This window comes from Trachinotus anak, unplaced genomic scaffold (genome assembly GCF_046630095.1).
Source record: "Trachinotus anak isolate AG129_WGS33_773 ecotype Australia unplaced genomic scaffold, CSIRO_AGI_Tana_v1 ptg000016l, whole genome shotgun sequence".
NCBI lineage: Eukaryota > Metazoa > Chordata > Actinopteri > Carangiformes > Carangidae > Trachinotus > Trachinotus anak.
In genome coordinates, this window is record NW_027273867.1 from 22,428,405 (window position 1) to 22,451,606 (window position 23,202).

General features: G+C 40.1%; 2 protein-coding genes across 5 annotated transcripts; both read left to right on the forward strand.

Moving 5' to 3' along the window:
- The first annotated feature begins 192 nt into the window (after window positions 1–192).
- On the forward strand, window positions 193–10,033 carry flot1a (flotillin 1a). Its single transcript, XM_071501209.1, has 13 exons — window positions 193–908; window positions 1,380–1,443; window positions 1,785–1,860; window positions 2,495–2,585; window positions 3,125–3,268; window positions 3,515–3,634; window positions 3,804–3,899; window positions 4,035–4,187; window positions 4,289–4,470; window positions 5,278–5,323; window positions 5,520–5,657; window positions 6,335–6,499; window positions 7,074–10,033. Exons 2-13 carry the CDS (start codon window positions 1,401–1,403, stop codon window positions 7,092–7,094), a joined length of 1,275 nt encoding a protein of 424 aa, XP_071357310.1. The 5' UTR covers window positions 193–908; window positions 1,380–1,400; the 3' UTR covers window positions 7,095–10,033.
- A 1,187-nt stretch (window positions 10,034–11,220) lies between these two features.
- znf384a (zinc finger protein 384 a) lies at window positions 11,221–20,093 on the forward strand. 4 transcript variants are annotated; one of them, XM_071501203.1, is made up of 11 exons: window positions 11,226–11,385; window positions 13,378–13,445; window positions 14,199–14,523; window positions 14,765–14,887; window positions 15,523–15,686; window positions 15,819–15,895; window positions 16,086–16,310; window positions 17,853–18,020; window positions 18,637–18,715; window positions 18,844–19,002; window positions 19,155–20,093. In XM_071501203.1, the coding sequence occupies exons 2-11, from the start codon at window positions 13,383–13,385 to the stop codon at window positions 19,569–19,571; spliced, it is 1,800 nt and encodes a 599-aa protein (XP_071357304.1). In that variant the 5' UTR covers window positions 11,226–11,385; window positions 13,378–13,382; the 3' UTR covers window positions 19,572–20,093. The 4 variants fall into 4 exon arrangements, with proteins under 4 accessions (XP_071357307.1, XP_071357304.1, XP_071357306.1 ...); XM_071501204.1 differs by lacking the exon at window positions 11,226–11,385 and adding an exon at window positions 11,436–11,746; XM_071501205.1 differs by lacking the exon at window positions 17,853–18,020.
- The last annotated feature ends 3,109 nt before the right edge of the window (window positions 20,094–23,202 follow it).

Sequence of the window (23,202 nt, forward strand, 5' to 3'; positions counted from 1 at the left end):
GGGCGGCTAGCTTTTTTTTTTTTTCTTTCTAAAGGGGTTTCCTTATCTCAGAGGCAAGGACCGGAAGAAGAGAAGGAGTGCCGTGTGTTGTCATCGCTGCCCCGTTGGAGCTCGGAGTCCCACTCATGTGAATGAGAGGAGGCCGAGTAGAATACAGTAGAATACAGTAGAATACAGTAGAATACAGTAGAGTCAGGTGGGAAGCGACGAAGAACATTTACTCAGTCACTGTGCTTAAGTAGGCTGCGTTTCTGAGATGTATTTTACTTCAATATTTCCATTTTCTGCTACTTTATTCTACTGCAGTAGTAGTAGTTTTAAAAGTAGCAGTACTACAATTCAGGAATACTCAGGTGCAAGTAAAAGTCATGCATTCATAGTTTAAAAGTAAAAGTGCACCTTATGCAGAATAATGTGTATTTTATTTATTTTTTTTAATTTTATTTACTGTTGCAGCTGGTACAGACAGGGCCAGTTTTAATTATAACCTTTGTAATTATAACCTATAATAATAAATCTAATCATAAAATTGGGACTATGTTGGCATAAGTTAAGATAAGATAATCATGATTTATTACACTATAATCTGTATCTACAGTTACATAATAAATATAGTTGAGTAAACAGTGCAATGTTTGCTGGAGTGGATTTTTATGGAGTGTGGTGGCAGGAACCACCTGAGCGCTAGTTCTCCACCGCGCCACTAGATGGCGGACGCACACAGTGTGAAGGATGGGCGTGCTGCGGCTCTGCCTGGGGCCGCGGAGCTGCAGTCCGTGTTGCGTTCACTGTCCGCACCATCCGGAGCCTGACGGGAATAACGGGATAGAAATTAAATCAGCTGCCTTCATTCTGACCCTCAAACACCGCATCTTCTCTACCTGAACCCCCTCGCTGTATCCTGACAGGTAAGTGTGTGGCTGTGTTAAACCTCCGTCCACGTCCATCCTCATTTGTCAACGTGAATGTGTTAAATTTATTGCGTTAATAGACTGACAGCTAGCCGCTAGCAATCTGCACTAAGTGACATTATACCGATTTTAAAGCATTATTCTTTCCTAATGAACGGCTGCAATAAGCGGGTTTTTTGCAATGCTTATGTTTTTTCTTGTAAATTTTACTGCGCAGTATTTAATTAGATTTTAGCTGATGGTCTGTTTTCTTTCCCAACCCCTCCCTCCCTTTAAATTATTGGTGTCATTCAGCAAAAACGTGACTGTCTTAGGAGGTCTTACAAATGACTGAATGAATAAGATAACATATATAAATAAATGTATATAATATAATATAATATAAGGTGGTGTCCAGCACTCCTTTTGTGAAATGGTGTTTGTAAGGTGGAGCTATGATGGTGTTGTTCTACTTAACTTTGTTTTCAGGGTGAAGAAGGAGCAGCAAACATGTTCTACACCTGTGGTCCCAATGAGGCTATGGTGGTGTCAGGTAAAATGATGGCCTGTATGATGGCCACATCAAAAACAAATAAATAAATACAAATACACTACCCTGTTTAGTATATAATTGTTGCTTTTCAATCATTTTCATTGATTTGAATTGGACAAAAAAACACTTGAAAATCAAAGTATTTAAACATATTTAAAAACCTTTAGAGGATAATTTTCCAAAATGTCACAAGGGTTAAAGTGAAACATGTTACAAAAGTTTTTGTGTGAGGGAAATTTATCCAAATAGTGTCATGCAAAAATTAGAAAAACATTCACACTCAACCTTGGCCTTGTCTGGACTCTGACTTGAGGCCCTGCTCGGTCTCTGATCTCTCCCAGGGTTCTGTCGCTCTCCTCCCATGATGATAGCTGGAGGCCGAGTGTTTGTCTTCCCGTGCATTCAGCAGATACAGAGGTAGGCTAACATCTCAGTCTGCGTTTTCTCTTCTGCTGTCCACTGGTGATTACAGATGCTCAGTTCAGTTCCTAATGCTGGTGTGTAGAACAACTTAATTTACATTTAAAGCTCTTGATATTTGCTGTTTTGTTTTGTTTGTTTTTTTACCAGATGCATGATAAGATTGCAAAAAATACAAATTCATATTGAAATGGAAAGAGGAGCTTTACACTAGAGGAAATTCTTAAAAGAATTATATGTTTTGTCAATCATGTATATACAATTAACAAATTGTGAATCATTGAAAAATGATCAAGAAATTGATTATAATGAAATAATTATTGATTATAATGCCTGGATGACTGATGGATGTAGATTCAAAACACTGGTTACCTTCCTCCCGCCAACCAAATAAAATGATATTATTAGTAGTATTATTATTGTTTTTATTATTATTATTAGCATTAGCCTGCAAACAGGCCCGTCCAGGATACATCTGGACATTTTGTTTGTCTGAGTGTTGTAGCTGGCCTTGAATCTATACCAACGAAAAAATCACTGCACTTTAATATCTAATGGGATCCCTAGAGCAATTTATGCTCAATCAATAAATATATTTCCCTTTAAATGTCTCTACCCTGCCTGTCTCCAGGATTTCTCTGAACACTCTCACTCTGAATGTGAAGAGCGATAAAGTCTACACTCGCCACGGAGTGCCCATCTCTGTCACAGGCATAGCTCAGGTGAGTGTGCATCGCCCCACTGGTGAAGCAGGAGCAGGTTTTGTTTGGAGTGACGCCTTTAGACGAATTGACAAATAGTTTGTAAGAGTCATCAGTAGGAGAACCACTGTTAGCTGCCATCTAATCACTCAGGCAGGGTCAGGTATATCTGAATGTGCAACATTTACCAAACAAGACGGTGCAGGCATAGAAAGATTAATGTGGCATTTTGCCCAGTACATGTCCTCACATATATTAACAGTGGTGAATCAAGCAGCTTGTTTTAGAATATCAAAATCTCTGCATCAGTGATGAGTATTAATTTTAATTAATACTATAGATATCCTGATCCAAACATAGTCATTGTTCCCATCCAAATGTAGTCTCATCCACATTTGACAACAACTCTCTCCTCTCATATGATATATTTCTGATATCACTGTAATAGATTTACATACAGTACCAGCTGCTGTGTTGCTGGGCTCTTATTTATAGTGAACATGGGGAATGAACCCAGCGATCGTGTCAGTGTTTCACTGTAGAGGTGCTGTTTCCTACAGATGAAGATCCAGGGTCAGAATAAGCAGATGCTGGCTGCAGCCTGCCAGATGTTCATGGGGAAGTCGGAAGCAGAGATTGCTCAGATCGCCTTGGAGACGCTGGAGGGGCACCAGCGGGCCATCATCGCCCACTTGACTGTAGAGGTGACTTTTGAGAAAAATACTGAAGATGTTCATGAATTTCAAAAGTGTTAAGGTGGAGTTAAGGATTTTTGTCACATTAATAATCGTCACAAACAAGCCTGCATCACACACAAATCATAACAACTTAATACAGTAAAGGAGATGATTTACAACATGATGTAGCTGATATTGTTGGGATAATGTTTGCTGTTGTATTGATCCTAAGTGTCTGACTCCCACATCACAGTAAACATCTTCCTCTTGCAGGAGATCTACAAGGACAGGAAGAAGTTCTCAGAGCAGGTTTTTAAGGTGGCCTCCTCTGACCTGGTCAACATGGGCATCAGCGTGGTCAGCTACACGCTCAAAGATGTTCATGACGACCAGGTACTGCTTTGTTGTCATCTACAAAAACCACGTTACACATTGATCAAAAAGTGTTTTTTTTAATGCCTTTCAGGAGGAGAAACAGTCCTGGATATATGATTTTGATCTGTAAATATTATGGTGGGTTCGTGAATCTGAATGAGCTTTTGTTTTCCGTCTGGCACTACAGGATTACCTGCACTCACTGGGAAAGGCTCGCACAGCCCAGGTTCAGAAAGACGCTCGCATCGGAGAGGCCCAGAACAAGAGAGATGCTGTTATCAGGGTGAGATGTACTGATTTGGCCGTTTTGCTTAGCCACCAGTCAAAACTCTTGTCTGTATTTCAGCATTTTCATCCCATTGATCCCTGTTTCCTCCCTCCTGTTTCTTTCTCTGTGTGTGTCCCTGTCTCTCTGCAGGAAGCCCACGCAATGCAGGAGAAAATCTCAGCTCAGTACAAGAACGAGATCGACATGGCAAAGGCCCAGAGGGACTATGAGCTGAAGAAGGCGGCTTATGACATCGAGGTGAACACTAAGAAGGCTGAGTCTGAGATGGCCTACCAGCTGCAGGTACATGAGAGTAAATAACAACTGGATGGTGATAGAGTCAGAGCTTTTATCATCTTGAATTGTTGCTGTGATTTATCTTTAATTTGTTCTTCTGTTTCCAGGTAGCGAAGACGAAGCAGCGCATTGAGGAGGAGAGGATGCAGGTCCAGGTAGTGGAGCGGACACAGCAGATCATGCTGCAGGAGCAGGAGATCACCCGCAGGGAGAAGGAGCTGGAGGCCAAGGTGAAGAAACCTGCAGAGGCGGAGCGGTACCGCCTGGAGAAACTGGCCGAGGCTCAGCGGTGAGTCGCAGGTTTATTCTCACTCACTTTCCTTCTTGCTCTTCCCAAACAGCAGGATAATTCTGGGAGTGGGTAGGGGCTCTTTCACTTTTAGTTTGAGCTCCATGTGTTTGCTGAAGTGAAGATCAAGTTTGCATTTATCAAGCTTCTGTCTGTCAACTGTAAACCTTCCTTTTCTTGTTAGTTTCTAGGCTTTCTGCCATTACTGTTTACAAAGAGAGATCAGGTAACACACGGTAAAACAAGGTTCAACAAGGGAGTCGGGACTTTAGACGTATCGTTGCCCTTACACACTATACTTTTTACACTTATAAGAACACAAACCCACAGTGTTACAGTGACAGATGTGTGAAATTGTAATACTGTATGAGCACAGTGGATGATTGGTTAAGGTGCATACAACATAACTGCAACAGACACGGTTGGACTCCCGGCCGGAGGAACCTTGTTACTTGTCATACCTGTCTCTCTTTCCCCTCACCTGTATGGTTGCTCTCTGCACTGACTGTCTGAATACAAAGGAGAAATAAAAAAAACAAACAAAAAGGAAATAAAACACTACTTCTGCTTAATGTGCTCGTACTGTTAATGATATAAGCTGCTATGCAATCTGAGTTGTTATTTTTATTATGGTAACTGACAGATGTTTGATATCTGACTGAGCCAGACGCAGTCCAGTCAGATGTTTGCTGGTAATACATTTGGCTGTTTGAGACTGGATCTGTCGGTCAGTTTGTGTATTAGCACAAATTGTCTGAATCATCTGTGGTTCTCTGTCTGACCCAGCATTTCTTTCTCTCTGTCCAGTCTTAAGTTGATCATGGAGGCAGAGGCTGAAGCTGAGTCCATCAGGGTGAGTCACTGATCACAACAGCAGAGTCCCAACTCAGCTGGCTTTAGTTTTTTAAGTAGTTTAGTTTAAGATGGAAATCATGCTGAGAATTTAGCATATTTAACATTGATCTCATACACACAGCTTTGTTCATGTGTGGGCCTCATTGACCTTTGTGGTTTCTGGTAAAGAAAGCCCGTCCTTTTATCTCCTTCAGATTAAAGGTGAGGCGGAGGCGTTTGCAGTGGAGGCCAAGGGTCGCGCTGAGGCAGAGCAGATGGCGAAGAAGGCGGAGGCTTTCCAGGAGTATAAGGATGGAGCCATGGTGGACATGCTGCTGGAGAAACTGCCTCTGGTGAGAGACAACAACATGCTCTACAGTCCACAACAACCATTTATACCTTATATAGAACTTAATGTTGCATTTTATACATCACTGTGTACAAATCCATCCCTGGGCTCCACCTACTGCCCTAATTACAGCTAATTATTGTTTCTATTCAGTTTGTCTTTTACAAAGACAGAAACAAAAACATAACGAGGAAATAAGAAAACAGAAGAAGGTATCAGTGGTGTTTTTTAATACCTACTCAAAGCATAAGCTTTCTGAAACTTGGGAGTTCATAAAATTTAAGTACTGCTGTTTAATTTTGTTCAGTAGCAAGAACTGTTGATATAAAAACTGATTATACACATTAGTATTTTACCTTTTCTGGACAGAGTGGTGCAGTCAAAAAGAAAATATCAAATATCATGAAAACATTTAAAACAAAAAAAAAAAACACTTTACAGTGAAACCATAAAGCTGAATAATTATGATGATGTGTAAATTAGCTTGTGGATTGAATCATGTATAACATATGTATTAAAATTGCCTATTTTGGGTCATTTAATTGATTTAGTTAACAGGTTAACTGCTTTGCTTACACCCTGTATTCTCCAGAGTCACTTTGTCGGTTCATGTTCTTTGTGTTTCGTCTGCCTGTGAAAGGTTTGATCCCAGTTTTTAACATTTTTGGTGTCTTCCACCAGATGGCAGAAGAGATTAGCAAGCCTCTGTGTGAAGCCAAAAAGGTCACCATGGTGTCCAGTGGAGGCGGGGACGTGGGCGCGGCCAAACTGTCAGGAGAGGTGCTGGACATCATGACCCGCCTCCCTGATACGGTGGAGAAACTGACCGGAGTCAGCATCTCCCAGGTGACTCTCTCTCTCACACATACATTCATGGCAATCAGATCTGCTGCTGTAGCTTGTGGTGCCGTCTGAACTTTAATGTGTCATGGAGGACACAAGAAAGTATATCAAACCTGCATTAATCAAATATTTTGGCCACTAGAGACCAGACTAACTCCAAAGCAAGCTGAGAGTCTCACAGGCCTGACACGTAATCACTGCTTAAAGCCGATTTAGTTAATATGTAAACAATCAATTGCCTACAACATTATAATCCCATTAGAGCTGTGTGTTCTGACCACATAATGATTGCTCAGTAGATCCAGTATTTACTCTACTTTCAGCTTTGGTTTGGTCCAGACATCACTTTCTGATCAAAGTGATTAATGTTTGATGCTGAAAACAGAGCTGATCAGACCAGTGAGGCTGAGCCACGCTGCAAATGTGCCATAAAAACCAAAATAATGAGCTAAAAATCACTGCAGAGCTGCAGAATTGAGTTATTGTTCCCAATGGTACTGTTAATATAAAAAAAGATGAACTGAACTTTAACCTGTGTGAATCTGTGTTTCTCTCCTCTGATCCCTCCTGTCTGCAGGTGACCTCTCGTACAGGCTGAACAGAACCAAACAAGCCGGTGACCAGGCAGCGGGAGAGTGGAGCTGCCTGGACTCTCTGCTAACACGGCCCCTCTCCTCTACCCTTACCGCTCTTACATCATCTGTATCTGCCTCTGTCGACATCTTCTTGTGATGTTTCTGTGTTGTGAAACCACTTTCACTTTTTCCCTTTCCTGTGTGTCACTGATTACCAGCTCTGTCTGGGCTGAACATTGTTCTCCTCTGGCTACAGTTACAGTTGTTGTTTCAAATAATTTCTTTTTATGTGGTCCATATGTCCACTAGAACTTTATTACTCAAGTTATAATACCTCCCACTGGGCTTGGCCTGATGTTTGATAATATGAGATATCCCAATATTTCCCACCAATTTCAATATTTTTCTTAATATCAGTATGAAGTGCAGGTTTTTTTTTTGCAGTTTTGCACAGTCTGACCCTCGTTTATTTCACTGCTTTATTTCACTTCAGCATGTTACAAATAAATCTAAACTGCTGTTTAGTGGCAGCATCATTTATACCTGAAACATAAAATACAAAAATATTATTATTATTATTATTATTGTGATTTTAAAATTAATTGAAACAAGCAGCAAGTGTAACTGTAGTCTCTGTGTATCCTGTCCTTTTCAAAACTTCATCAGACTTTGTCTTAACAGTCTTATGTCCTTTCTCACCTTCTTCTCTCTGTAGTTTGTCTCATTGTGTGTGTTTGTGTCCCACTAATAACAAAGTCTTCATCTGTCTTCATCTCCCCACTGTCTGTGTTTCCCTTCACGGTGTCCTCTGTAACTGCCTGTGTGCGCTGCCTTGCTGCCAAACCTTAAGTGCATCTTAACATGAAATTCTAATACAAACCTTCATTTACTAATGCTACTGACATTACATAGTCTAATACTAAACCAAAACCTGTAGCTTTAGCCGCCACTCTTTCCTCATCATGCATTTCTGACAATTCACATTTACTTTACGAAGAGAGTTCAGGATAATCATTTTTTTCAATCTTTAAAGTCCTTGAGGTCGTGATGTATTGTTGCAGAATTACAGGTAATCAAAGGCAAGATACCATCTGTAAATCTGTGAGGCATTATTATGTATTATATATGTTTTTTTAAATCTGTCATTGTTTTTATTTTGTATAGGTGTGTTTTCCTTCCATTATGTTTACTGTATTTCTCCTGGTCCTGTCCTGCTGAATCAGTGTTTACCTTTTTAGGTTTTTTTGGAGAATAATTTTTGTAGGACCCTTTGCTTAAGGCATACCAGTATAAAATAGTATCAGGCATTAAATACCTGTGCAGAAGCCCTATGCCACATGTTTCTCTATGACTATGAAATAGCAAATATGATGCATGTTGACTTACTCTAACACTTCAATACTATATTCCATCATTTAATATCACCTAATATTTTTATATATTTTGTCAGAGCACTGTAATGGTCACTTTAAGCGTTACACCCCTCTCCAGTGGATGCTTGCAATGGCAGAATTTCAGGAAATTCAGCTCAGTTTACTGGTAACCTTGCTGTACATCTATATAGACACAGTACACATAATGTAAATGTAGAGTTGCATGCTACAGGAGTATGTGAAAAGGGTTCAATTTCTCTTCTTCCTGTTCTTCCTCAACAGTAGGTCAAAGGTCAGGGTCAGCTGCAAAGCAGACAGGAATTAAACGTACAGATCTTGTGCTATCACGGCCACTGATGTAGCAGCTCTCATAAAGGTGTGGCTTGTGGAACTAAAGGTAAATGTGGTGTAAAGTATAGCTTTAACCTTCTATAGTAGCAATGGGAATACCACAGTATAATTATGAGATAACTGTATTAAATTTATCATTATTGTTTTTTTTTAAATAGAAAATGAAGGGATATGAATAAGAGGCTAAAAGGTCTTTTAGATTACTAACTGTCAAATGATGCCAGCTCGCAGTTCAGGGAAAGGAACGTTTAAGATTTGATAGCCTGGATCAGGAACTAGACTTTATATTAGTCACTTCTCATCTTAGAGTCAGTGCATCTGTCGCTCAGAATGATGATGCTAGTGAAGGTTTTGGAGGTTGTTCTGAAAAGTAAAAGAGTAGCCTTATATGATCCCTATCATGCTGTCACCCTCTACCTCACCATAACCTGGCTGGGTATTTAATCACATTTCATGTAGGCACTCCTTCTTTTTTGTATCAACATCCATTTTAAGGCATCAAGAGACACTTAAACATTTTTAGAGTATCGCAGTGACTTTTCTGAGGTATTATTGCTTGACAGAAAATTAATTGCATGTCTGATTTTGTTTGACTGAGCTGTATGACAGCAATTTCTTTGTTTCCTCCGTGATACCCAGCCCTAAACTCCTCACTGTTTGTTTGTGACCTCTCTACACAGCTGGTCATGGTGCAGCCAAGTGTATTGAAATTGCTCTCACTGTAAATTTTATTTATTAGAAGATGAACACTGCTGTTATTAGAAAGGCATTGATACCTGTCACACACTATTACATTTCTCATTCAGGACGCTTCAGGCTACTTCGCTGTGGGGTTACTAAAGTAGTAAGAGAGATCCTACCTAGAAAAGCAAGCAAATGTAATCTTTGTGCTTATATAAGAGTAATGACACTCTGCAGTGACACTACATATGGATGTAGATGTATTTATACAGTATATATTTGCTATTTGATAAAGTATCCGTGTAGTACTTTCACCAGTAACAGTTCTAACTCTCGCTAACAGCAGTCCCAGTGTTTCATTATTAATGTATTTAAGCTAGAGTTAGTTTAGTAGAGTTTTTTGTGTTGTTTCAACTCCTGTTTTTTGGTCACGTTTTGCCACGTTGCTGCATTTTATTTATTCTGTGCACTTGAGGAAATTTGTGTTTTTAGAAAACTGTTATTCTGCCATCCTGTACGCTGTACTCCTGTCATTAAAGTGCATAAGGGAAACCGCATATGTTCTTTACTGTTTCTGAACACAGAGAATTATATCCTATGGTCTACTTATATGTCTTAACCTTGCTCGGGTATTATTTTCTGTTTACAAATTTGATTTGTGCATTTTTGTTGTGTTTCTGTTCCAGATTTTATTTTTATTTCCATCAGTGGACGAGTTCTGTTGCTTTTGAAATGTAACTGTGTAGTTTTATTATGGGGACCCCATGAAGAACAGAGCTTGCATGCATGAAGGGGTCCTAATAAATAAAGCTTTATTTCCTAAACATTTTCCTTACAATGTCCTGTCAGAATTTTTTTTTTTTTTTTCAATTTTTTATTTTATTTTATTGTTCATACTAGTGCATCTTTGGGAGCTGTTGTCCACTGTTTGCACTAAACAGCTGAGTTTGAGCTGCACTGCCTTGCCCAAGAAGAACCTGCTACTCTATGATTTTTGTCCAGGGATTCAAGCAAGCAACTGTCTAACCACAACCCAGCTTTCCCCCTAATGCTAAATGATGAATGTTTGCTGATAATAGAAGTGAGTCTATTTCTGAGATTGATTATCTGTCTCACCTGATGAGGACAAAAAATAATAATTTCATGTTATTGATACACGAACACTGCACCAATGATAACTTTTAAAATGGATTTGTGGCTATTCTAATTAATTTGAGAACTGTGTTTTGCCAGTGCACATAGACATATCGTCTAATTTAAGAAGAAATTTTACAATGAAATTGAATTTGTACTGAGCTGCACACATTGACGGGATAATTAATACACCGGAAGGCACTGTGTGGACGCCTGCAACTGTGTCAAGTTAGCAGGACGTAGCCAATGTAGTACAGGAAGTAAGATTTTTTCTTTAGAATTGAGACAAATCACCTGAGACAAAAATACGTGTTCTCAAGAGCAAAATTCAAAACACTCAGTGGAACCAGCAGGTTCCACTGAGCAGCATCTACTGTCAAATACATAGATTCTGAAATCGGAAGCTTCATTTTAATCTGCAAAATTAAATAAATTATGTCAATGGCATATATAATCTGAGTAATCATATTTTTTTTTGCAATTTCCACTTGCGATGTGAGTGCAATCTTAACCTAGACTTGAGTACATTCTTTAATTTTACAGCAATAACTGTAAATATTTGTGGGTTTTTATTTTGAAAGATGTCACCGGAAGCGCGGCTGTTCAACTGCGGCTGGTTTGACTCAACGAAGAAGAGCTGGAGGGAAAAAAAGGAAAAAAACCCGAAGAAAAAAAGGCACATCTGAGGGTTTGTGGGGCGGATTTGGACAAAGTTTCCCAACTGTCCCGACCCGAAGAAGCTCCTGGGGGGGTTGACGGGGAGTCGATTTCACCGGTAATTAACACAGGAGTTACTAGTCGGTTGTTAATTAACTGTTATTTTCAGTGTGTCTGAGAGCACCGTCGTCCCAACCGCCGGAAGTCTGCATGAAGCTGCGTCTCCCACAGAGGCAACGGCGTCGACGTTTTTTTTTCTGTCTTCGTTTTTTTTTTTTTTTTTTTTTTTTTTTTTTTATTCGAGACTTTTTTTCTCTTTTTTTATTTTCTCTCAGCGAGATGAGCAGGGAGTGAGGAATGGAGGCGAAGGGAGCGAGGATGTTTGTGTTTACTAAGCGGGCAGCTAGTTAAGCATATGAATATACAGGCCTCCTTGTAGCTAGAGCGAGCCAGCGAACAAAAGGAGAAAATTAATGGAGGCAAGTTAGCTAGCTCCCCTTGTCTTGTTGCGTGAAACAGCTAACGCTAGCCGTGTTTGTTTATAACCCCGATATCTCCAGCTGCTTAGGTGCAGAGTAACACATCTAGACTGGGGGTTTTGCAAGGGCCCCCTCAATTTTAATGATTTCCGACAAATTAGTATTCACACGATTTCATCAATCACTGCTAACGTTAGCCCGCAGTTAGCAGTGCCACAGTTTTGGAGCCAGTTTGTGTCCCTCGATAAAAATGTCTCTCAGAGCACTGAAACATTGACTTTGTATTCCACTAATAACGGCCCATTGTATCAGAAGCTAAGTTACCAGATAGATACAGCCTGTGGGAAATTAATTAATTTTCCTTAGAAGCTCTCCCCATCATTTATTTATAGGTTGTGCAACTGCAAAGGGGAGAGGAGGCTCATGAAAAATAACGTTAAACATGATGTGCATTGACAGTGTTTTGCATGAAATATATCGTTTCCTCGATTGTTTCAGAGTTAATTTTATTAGTCTAATATTTCATTATGTTGAAGTTTATTTTTCATGGGCCTGTGCTCCCCCACAGGGCTTAACAGTTACCACTTATATTAAATGTCAGCTCATTTTTACTAACGTGTAATTATGCATGCTTTTCTTGGTATGTGAGCAATATGGCTATGCATGGCATTCACAATCTTAACATGCATACTGAAAGCCAAACCTCAAAACTATTGTACTGCTGGTCTATGACAGTAACAAATTATGTGGAAAATGAAGTGCAAATGCATGCCAACATGGAACAAGTAAAATATGAAACTTCCTTTTTTTTGTGCTACAGACAACATGTTGCCTATGTGTCAGTGGGAGATGATCAGGAATGAGAAAATCAGGGGTTTCATTATGAAAAAGATAGAAAGTAGTCTTTTAAACAGTGAGTGTTGTTTTCAACAAACCATATACATTCTTAGAGAGGATGTCATTTTCAACACACACTGCTTGACAGAACACAGCTGTGTTAATTTTACAGACAGTAAATAGTTACAACTTTTTTACATAACATTGAGTTTTCTAAAATTAGAATCACTTCACTGACATGTTGCTGATAAAGCAACTACTCTAAGATTGTGAAATTTGTTAATATCAACACATACTGTGTAAGAGACTAGTGAGGAAGTATATTGGCTGTGTTACAACAAATAAAAAGCCTCAAAGACTAATTATCATTAGTGTTTTCTCAACTCTTGCCTCTTCTGTCCTCCTGTAGATTTTTTTTTATATCTATCCCTTCTGGGATTGAACATCTTTGCCTGATTCCTTTTATATCCTCTTCTCTGTAAGTCCGATCAAATATTATTGTTAAAACAAACTTAGCCTATAGCATTAACATAAAAGCATTTGCCTTTAACCAGTGAAATTTGTCAGAGCCATTTTACACTGCCTAGTCTCAGAACTCAACACTGATCCTGAAACTTGACATGTTCAGTGTGTCAGCCAATGGAGGAGAGGATACATGCAAAGGAAGCAAACTAAGATGATTGAAGTGCAGCCATGCATGGTCTCGTTTCACATGAAAATTAAAAAAAAAAAGAAAAGCATAGTGAGGAGGAGGAGGACAGGTGTTTTCTAAGTGTGTTGCTTTTTAATTACAGAAATAATGGACGATTCCCATTTCAACTCATCATACTTTTGGTCTCCCGTCCCCACTGTACAAGGACAGGTAGAGGCAACCTTATTGTTGGAATTGTCTTGAAATACACATGGTATATGTGCTATGGCAAAAGCCATCCGGAATCGAATATCACTTTGACTGTTAATGGAAATACTTAAAAGATTGCTTCGCACCAGACAATGATTTGACCCTGAACATGTTGTTAATAACACCACTGAGTAATGCTCACTTAGTTGGTGAAGCTGGTTTTACATCACATAGATGTTAATTGAGTATGATTTCTTGACAGGGCAAAGGTTCACTTGATCACATGATCACTCCTGTCCCTCTCTTCTCTCATCTTTCAACCCTTCTTTGTTCCTTTTTTCATTTACTTTTTGCATCTCATCATGCCTTCATTCTCTCTTCTCTCCCATTGCCTTCTCCTTCTTTATCTTCTCCCTATATGGATGGAACCCATCATTCACTCCCACCCTTCACTCTCCTCATCCCACATTGGGACACCTCCTTCCTGCCTCCTTTTTATTCCCTCTATTTTTCTTCCATCCCTCCTGTTTCTTCATCATTTCTTTGACCTCCCCACATAACTTAAACCATTCTTATGGCACCAACATCTCCCTTCATTGTCCTTCTTTATCTTCTCTCTTTTTCATCTTATTTTATAACCCCTTCCTTACCCTGTCATTGAACCTTCCAACCTTTTTCTCTCACCCATCCCACATACCTTTCTTTTAATTACTTCACCCTTCCTCATGTCCTTCCTCTTACCACCAACCCACCCCTCTACTCGTTCCTATTTAGATCGAGAACGCCATGTTCCTGAACAAGGCAAAGGAGCAGCTAGGTCCAGAGAAGGCCAATGCGCCCTCCTTCCCTCACTCCTCTGCGTCTTCCACCTCCTCACCCCACTACCCCACGGCGGTGCTTGCCATTCCTGGCTCAGTGGATGGAGGGCCTGGGGTGCGGGTTGTCCCCAAACAGGAAGGAGGTGGGGGTGCTGCAGGAGGAGGTGGTGGTGGCGGTGGCAGCGCACCTTTAACTGCAATCGGGGGACACCTGCACCAGTCGCACACCTCCCAGAACGTCACCGTTGTGCCTGTTCCCTCCACGGGTATCATGACTGCAGGTCAGTGGGCTGCCGTGTCCTTTTCCTGCCTGAATCATGACATCCCCCGTTTGCCACATCTCTGTTGTGTTATTATATTTATCTGTTCTTTTGTATGTATTTGTTGTTGAACTGTCTGTCACTGCTCCGATTCTTTGTTACTTGTAGTAGGAATGGTAGTCTAACATGTCAAGAGAATAAATGTAAATTGTTTGTTTTGAACAACTGGACAGACAGATCACACTTTCTCCTTTCTTTTTAGCGGGGTTAGTGATCACCACCCCTCAAGGCACACTGGTCCCCACTGCCTCCACGCAGTCCTTTGTAGCTGGACACCCCACTGCCACCACCATGATAGTGTCTGCAATGCACCCGTCAAATACAGGTAAATTACAGGCATAATTCATCATCACTTCAGTCATCTCAAAATGTTAATGCAAACGGCAGTGTGTTGGATAATGGTATTGTCAAGTATTATGCTAATTATCTTTAACATGCATTTGTTAAAGGGGAATATATCAGAATTTTCAGAAACATCTTACAGTCCCCACAGTAAAAATCTCAGCTAAAACCTGACCCCTCCTAGAGCAGGTGAGATTTAACTCAAGGGCACCATGACACAACCTGATAAAAGAGAATTTGTTACTAGGTTGATGTAACAAGAGTCTTGTTTTCTCAGTGTTTTTAATTTTTAAAACATATCATATCTTGCTAAATAAATTCAGGCCAAATTTGATTTAATTTGCATAAGAGATTCCTATTTTCCACCCACAATTTATTTCCTCCTGCAAATTTTTTGTGTCGTTACGCCCATGTACATGCAATCATACACACTTTATAACACATACTTTATCTCTTTAGTGAGATTTGGTATTGCTGACCAAGGCATCACACCCCTCCACAGCAACTCATGTTTTTCTCTAATATATGCTGTCTCTGTCTTCCCTGACCACTCCCAAATGCCTCCCTTCATCCCCCCTCCTTTCCCTTTCATTTCCTTTACTTTTCTTTTGTTTCCAGACAAGAAGGAGGACATTGGTGTCCCTCCTGCAGTTCTAATGCCAACACCATCAAAGAGAGGCAGGAAGAGCAAGCAGGTGATGGGCAGAGTGGCTGGAGTAGGTGGGGTCCTCCCTCCAGGAAGTGATGCTTTAATATTGGCACACCTAGCTGCTGGCGGACAGGTGAGGTCTTCTGTTTGTCTCTTTTGTTATAGCAGTTTTATATATATATATATATATATATATATACACACACACATATGTTTCATTACTTGTCCCTTTCATCATAACTAATATGTTGTCATCGTGTTATAGCACCACTCTGCTGACCCGTATGACCTGTCAAATGATGAAGATGATCATACTAACAAGGATGGCCCCAAATCATACAGGTAGTGGGACGATATTTACATTAGAAAAACACATTATTATTTGTTGCATCACAGATTTACATTAAACATTAAGAATAGCTTACTGCCACTCAGACACCACAGACAGAAGGATGTGTTTGTAACCCTACATTAAATCTCCTTGACTGCCATGAAGGTTTTCTTCCCTCTCTCTCCCTCCTTTCCTGCCAAGGTGTCGAATGTGTGCCGTGACGTTCTTCAGCAAGTCAGACATGCAGATCCACGCCAAGTCCCACACTGAGGCCAAGCCCCACAAGTGCCCCCACTGTTCCAAGTCGTTTGCCAACTCCAGCTACCTGTCTCAGCACATCCGCATCCACAGCGGGGCCAAACCGTACACCTGTACCTACTGCCAGAAAACATTCAGGCAGCTCAGTCACCTACAGCAGCACACACGGTACTGGGCTGAGTGGTTTGTGTGGTCCTGTGTGTGGGGGCGCCTGCTTGTGCATGTGATTTCTGTTGTTAAAGCACATGTGTGGGCCTGTGTGTGGTAATGGATGAAGGGAGAGCTGATAAGTTAGGGACTTGACGGGGTCTTTTGGGAAAGTGTTGACAGTGTAAAGCTCTTTCTGCACAGTCTAAGCATCACCTTTGAAGGTACAACACTTTAACCAAACTAAAAAAAAATCACGGCTCTAAGCTTGTTATTTTTATGTGTTTATCAAAGATTTGTTGTTTTATTGTAACAGATGAATTATCAGAACAGGAAGCCAGTCTCATCACTAAATTTTACACTTGCTTTAAATGCTCTGTTGTTTGGTAGAGGTAGTCGACTTACAGTACAAGTTACTACCTAAATATACTTTGATTTAGCAGGTGGTTGGTGTTACTTTTCTCATCCTGCTTGTGATACCAACACAAGTATGGTTTGGTATTGCCTGCATGCTGCTTTATCTTAGTTACCCTGTTTTCTTCGAATCCACCTCTGCTTTCACATAAATCCTTCAAACATCCTCTCTTTGGTTTGAAGCACCTTCTGGAGATCTTTCACTGTCATAGGAGCCACTTATCATGTTCAAATGTCCCATTTTCCCTTGAATTCCATCACTCATGGGCACTGATTATCTACTTTTTCATTGTTTATAAATGAAACAGTTGATAAGCAGATAGTGAAAATGTTGTAATCTGGTAAATCAGTCTCTTATTTAGATCCCACAAGTGTGAGTACACTTTGCATATTATGTATGATAATTCACCATCTTAGATCAATACACCCTTCGTATTGTCTTTGCCATTTTTCACTGCATTAAGTTAACCTGCATGTTTTACACACCCTCAAAATCATAGCTCCAAAAGGAACAAAGGCATTGAGAATGGTTTCACTTGTTTAACATGTAACTATGTGTGACACTGTCAGTGATGAGATCACCTTTCTTCAGTTCAGGTCATCATGATAAATGATAAATGTTTCACCTTGTCATTCACCTTTTTTCATTTTTTCATTTCTCTTACTGTCTTGCACTGGTTTTGTTGTGGGTTTCAGGCCTTTAGTTTAAAGGGGAAGATGTGCTCCACTGGCCTGCCACACGTTTTGAATTTACATTTCACTTCAGTTTGACTGCAGCAGAGCCAGACATTCACATATATTATACATTATACACACTCACACTCCACTCAAAGCAGGGCACACCAAATGGAGAGAGAGACTGCGAGAGAGAGAGAGAGAGAGAGAGAGAGAGAAAAGCGTGACTGTGCTTGCTGTATGTTTTTGTTCTGTGTTTTCACAACTCAGACACAGCACAAAGAGCACACTGTCAAACTTGATGATCTATGATCAGAACCACTGATCGCAGATCCTGTTAACTTAAGCGCATGATTTGGTCTTCAGTTCATCATGAAGTTTGGTCATGCTGTAGCTTAAAAATCTCTCGCTGTTTCTCTCTCTGTTTCTCTGTCTCCACCCCCTCAACCCTCCAATCCTGGTTTCCCGTGTTAGAAACCACACTGAGGCCAAGCCCCACAAGTGTCCCCACTGCTCCAAGTCGTTTGCCAACTCCAGCTACCTGTCTCAGCACATCCGCATCCACACTGGGGCCAAGCCCTACACCTGCTCCTACTGCCAGAAAACATTCAGGCAGCTCAGTCACCTACAGCAGCACACACGGTACTGGTCTGGGCTGGGCTGGGTGGATTTGAATGTACGGGTGGGTTTCATGTGTGCATGTATGGGAGCAGGTGTGTGGAGAGTTATTTGTAATTGTTTTCATCTTTTTGCACTTTATTTTGTATGTGTTTTTAGCATTTTTAAAATTGGGACGGCATGCTGTGGTATCATACTGTGGTCTAAAGCCAGTGGTAAAGTGTACCTGAAAGAGCCCAAAACCACAAATGTTCCCAAATCAAATCCTTAGACATAATAGTTCATAAAACCATGTACCAAAGGGAATTTCCTTTTGTGGAAGTGAAAGTAAATGAAGAAGAAACTAAAATATGGGAAATCAAGGGGTTGCACTAGCAAGTTATGATTGTGTTGCCATTAAAATATGTGAACTTTTTGAATGAGGGTAATTGATAGATGTCTAATGAAGCATGACCACATCAAGTCTGAATTGGCATAATGCTGCTGTATGTGCACTATGTTGCTCGGGATAAGAGAAAACAAACTAAATACCTATGATAATGCACGTGACTCTCATTTTCATTTTCTTTAAGCCTCACAAATGCAGTGAGTGTAATTTATAGTGTAACTAACTAACAATGTGTAAAACTGATTTTTTCAGGATTCACACTGGTGACCGGCCGTACAAGTGTAACCACCCTGGCTGTGAAAAAGCGTTCACTCAGTTATCCAACCTACAGGTAAACTAGTTCACAGGTTTGGTAGTGACCTGATGACATGTTCTATAGTAAGACTTTGATTTCTTCTTATTTGTTCCTGTTTTTTTTGTAACCAAATCACCTGTATGTTTGCTCTTGTTTCCCCACAGTCTCACCGTCGGCAGCACAACAAAGACAAGCCGTTTAAGTGCCACAACTGTAACCGTGGTTACACAGATGCTGCTAGCCTGGAGGTGCACCTGTCCACACACACTGTCAAACATGCGAAGCTGTTCTCCTGTGGCCTCTGTAACCGATCCTATACCTCGGTAGGTTAGATTTTTTTGTATGTATGCATATGGAAGGAAAACAACCAGCCATTTTTATTCCATGACATTTGAATTAAGCAATTATCGCTTCCTTCTGTTTTCTTTCTTATCCGCCCCCCCCATCATGTCTTCTATTTCACTCCCAATTCCAGGAGACGTATCTAATGAAACACATGAGGAAGCACAACCCCGACCCACTAACAGTGGCAGCAACAGTAGCTGCCCAGCAGGCCCAGGGCCTTACACCAGGGGGAGGAGGGGGCAGAGGCCGAGGCCGTGGCCGAGGGAGAGGAGGAGGTGCAGGCAGAGCGGCCCAGCTCCAAAGCCAGACCAATCCAAATAACACCAACCAGAACCCTAACCAGGGACCCCCAGGCAGCTACCAGCCACCCCAGCAACCCACAGAAGCTGTGGTTCCATGCCCCTTTGACCTGCACCAGTACAAGACAGTGGCAGCCAGTGAGATCCAGTACAAACCAGTCTCTGTGGCGGACCTACCAGTGGTCCACAAAGACCTTTGCCTCACTGTCTCCACATCAGCCATACAGGTGGAACACATGAACTCATAGGCTGCGTCTTCCCACTCTGTTCGAAGAATTACTTATTGTGTCTGCAGTGTAAAAAGGTCCATACGAACAAGTAATTTAACTGTATTCAATATTATGGTCTTCTTAAAGCAAGAAAAAATGGCAGGGTGGAAATTTTCACTGAATTTGAAACTGTAACAAGACACCAATGGAATCAGTTTAGATTCACTTTCCTGAGGCTTTGAGTGACATTATTTTGAAAGAGGGTGTTCAGTCATAATCAAAGGTACAAGTCAAATTTAATTCACTCAGTGCCAATTTTTCTTCACTTTAAGAAGCTTTAATGCTGATCACAACATTAAATTACTTGTTAGAACACAGATATTTTACAATGTGCTTCTCAGTTCCTGAGCCCACTTGTGCCAAGTACACTACTGGTCAAAAATTTCAAAACACCCCTGTTTTTCCAGTTTGTATTGAAATTTACGCAGCTCAAGTGCAGTGAATAACCTTAAATGGTACAAAGGTATGTGGTTAACTGCCCAAGGTCAAAAAAAAAATAAATTACAGACATTTACCAAAAACTGAAAACAGGCCTTTTTTACTGTTACTGTTATTATACCCTCTGATGGATGGTTGGTCAGAGGTTCATCCTACAGAAATGACTTAAAACATTAGAAGAGAGAACCAGATGGTTGCTTCACAGATGGTGGCTTGTTCTATGCTTTAATTTCAGAAACATTGAGACAATGAAATAAGTCAATTTAAATAACAACCAGAAAAAAATAGGTTTTGTAAAATTTTTGACCGTTAGTGTGTCTCTCAGTAGAAATGCTGGTCTAGGGCAATAATAGAAGTAGTTTGTGAAGACTTTACCAAAACGTAATCTGAGCTCAGTTTTATCTTTTGTGTCATTATGAATGACATGGTCATTAAATCCAGACCTGAAGCTCACAAAAGCATCTTTAGTCTAATTTCACCTTTAATTTGTAAAACACACCTCAGATCTGATCCTAAACCAGCAGTTCTGCTTTGGGAATCTTGATAAAAGAGGCTCACTGGTGTCCCTTCCCTTCTTTTATTGTATTGTTTGCAATAGGCATCATTGGATGGTTAAGGTGTAAAATATCTGTAAAATGAAAAAATTACACAATTTTCTGCACATTTATGGTCCAAAAAATTGTGTAATTTTTGAACACATTCAGATCACATTAATCTGAACATTGTCCACTATTTAGTTCAAGCCAAAACAAGGGAGAGAAAGAAGACAAGGAATGAATCATGACAAACTGTAGAGATTCATAATAGCAACTTAAACAAAAAGGTAGTGCTACTGATGTGAAAAACAGAGGTTGGACTAAGTAGATAAATTTGAATGGGTTTGAATGACACTGTCAAGGTGGCATGGACAATAGAGGCTGAATCAGAAAAGCAGAATTGGGGCCTAAGAAAAGACCACCAAGGATGAGGAGCAGAGAGAAAATTATGTGGTTTGTGGAATCAGACTGAAGCCTGGGGCTGAATCTCAGTGTTCATTTCACTAATCATGACGTCCTTATTTACACCCGCCTCCCCTCAGACAGCGAGGAGTCGAGGAACCATTTCTTTGTCGGAGCCCAAAGTATTGAACAAAAGAGACAGTTCAAGAATGCACTAAAAGTGAGGAATCTGCAGCAGAGCGAGACGTGAACATGAGAGAGAGAGAAGGGGTCGCTGGGGTGGGAGGGGTCATACAGAAAGCACTTGATGAAGCTTGTACTTCATGCCTATGTTTGTCATCGTTGTACTTTTTTAAATATATCATGTATGTATTTTTCTACCAACAGAGAAATGTGTGAACAAACTCAGAGAGAAAGCAAAGTGAGTGCATGAATGTGAAGGGAACAGAGAGAAAAGTCATAACAGAACGTTTTTGTCCCATTTTTTTCCTACTCTTCAAAGTTTGCTATCCTCCAATGAGTCAAGACAGCCCAGCTCGTCATTGTCAGGGTAGTTGTTGGGGAAATAATGATTGTGTGATAAAAATGGCTGACAGGTACTGTTATCAATCTTTTTTTTTAAAGAACTTTTCATACATATTATTACTACTTTCATTATGACTGTATTGCAAATGTTACCCACATTATTATCAAACTGAGGCATTATTGTATTTCAGTATGCTGTACATAAAATAGATAGAAAAAACTTTTTCATCTGTAAAAGGGAAGTATGTCCTGTGTAAAGCATATATGGAAACTAAAGGAACTCAAATTAACAAGAACCAAATCACTGGCTATGTCCCAGGTCACCTTTAGTGCTGATGGACCATAAGAGCCAAGCTCAACAAAGTCTGCAAAGAATTATGAATTCCAGGCCCGGGAAGTTTGGGAATTACCTAAAAAGCTTGTTAAATATGGGAATGTGTGACTATACACCATTTTCTGCACTTCTGCAAATTAATTGAAATGATGGTGTTGAGTGATCTTTTGGTCAAGTGTAAGTTTTTTTTTTTTTGTAGTAATATAATTAACAGGTTGTTATTAGCCTTATTAGACAAGAACGTTGTGACACTGAGCAAAAGTGAACAACTGCAATCTGAAAATCAACCTTTACCCTCGAGAATTCCTTCATAAACCTTTTTACAACTGATCTGAGAATATCTCAAAGTTTAAATAACATTAAACAAGGCTGTGATATAGTTGACCTGGGACACTGCTGCCATGTTTTTGTGCACAAGCTCTTTCTACCCAATCAAAATGTTGAAGCAGCCTAAACACCGGGCTGATTGTCTTCATGTATAATCCTCCTTGTATTTCATTGTGTCTTTTTATGAAAAATAACCCATTCTCAATATTCTTGTTAATGTTATAACTGATGCTCCTGACAATAATACAGTTATTAACTGCCCTCTTATGCTACACTCTTGCATACTGTATGCACAGTTACACCTCTTGCTCATCTGAACAGACTGTTTCTTCCCTTAAGGAGAATAAAGTTCAAAAACAGTTTATGATGAAAAAGCTTCAGATTGCATGGTACTGATGAGAATGTATGATTATTTGATTTTTCTTTTTGATAAAATCTGAGGCCCAATTTGTGTCTGATTTTTGTTGCATTAGAATTTTAAAAATCCTGTTAGAAATGACACACAAGGTGAGAAAGGTGTAAGATGCTTTAGCGTTCATAATTAATTAATTTGACAAAAATGAAAGATTTTCTTTCACAATTTGATTTACAGACAAGGGATTCTGTGCACAACATACAAAATAATCTGCCTCATGTGTTTTGGAAATTTCAACAGCCGTCGGGTCAACAGCAGTGATATTTTCAGACTCAGACGTTTTGTTATCCCAAGTGGGAAACTTTATTTGCAGTCGGGGTACAGATTAAAATAACACACACAACATTGTCAAACACCAAGCACTGTATAAAACACCAGACACTGTGTGGGTGTGGCTTTGTTGGTCTTTGTCTGTTTATCTGTGTGGCTGTGTCTGTGTGCTTATGTATGTGTGCAGGTCTAATCAGCTGATCTGGCTCGGTCGTGTGCCCAGCTGCAGTTAACACCTCAAACTCTGGTTTACCAATCAAAGACCTATCTCCTATCACCTAAAGCTTCTTCTGCAACCCCACTTAATTATAAAGAAATGAGAGGTGAGCTCAACTTCCTAAGTGACGTGGTTACAATGATTTG

What these genes read in the sequence shown, in the direction of transcription:
- flot1a (XM_071501209.1), top strand. Translation starts at nt 1,401, where the DNA reads ATGTTCTACACCTGTGGTCCCAATGAGGCTATGGTGGTGTCAG. An exon ending in TGCATTCAGCAGATACAGAG is followed by an intron (nt 1,861 to 2,494) that starts GTAGGCTAACAT and finishes GCCTGTCTCCAG; the next exon opens with GATTTCTCTGAACACTCTCA. An exon ending in CCGGAGTCAGCATCTCCCAG is followed by an intron (nt 6,500 to 7,073) that starts GTGACTCTCTCT and finishes TCCTGTCTGCAG; the next exon opens with GTGACCTCTCGTACAGGCTG.
- znf384a (XM_071501203.1), top strand. Translation starts at nt 13,383, where the DNA reads ATGGACGATTCCCATTTCAACTCATCATACTTTTGGTCTCCCGTCCCC. An exon ending in GATGGCCCCAAATCATACAG is followed by an intron (nt 15,896 to 16,085) that starts GTAGTGGGACGA and finishes TTTCCTGCCAAG; the next exon opens with GTGTCGAATGTGTGCCGTGA. An exon ending in CTCAGTTATCCAACCTACAG is followed by an intron (nt 18,716 to 18,843) that starts GTAAACTAGTTC and finishes GTTTCCCCACAG; the next exon opens with TCTCACCGTCGGCAGCACAA.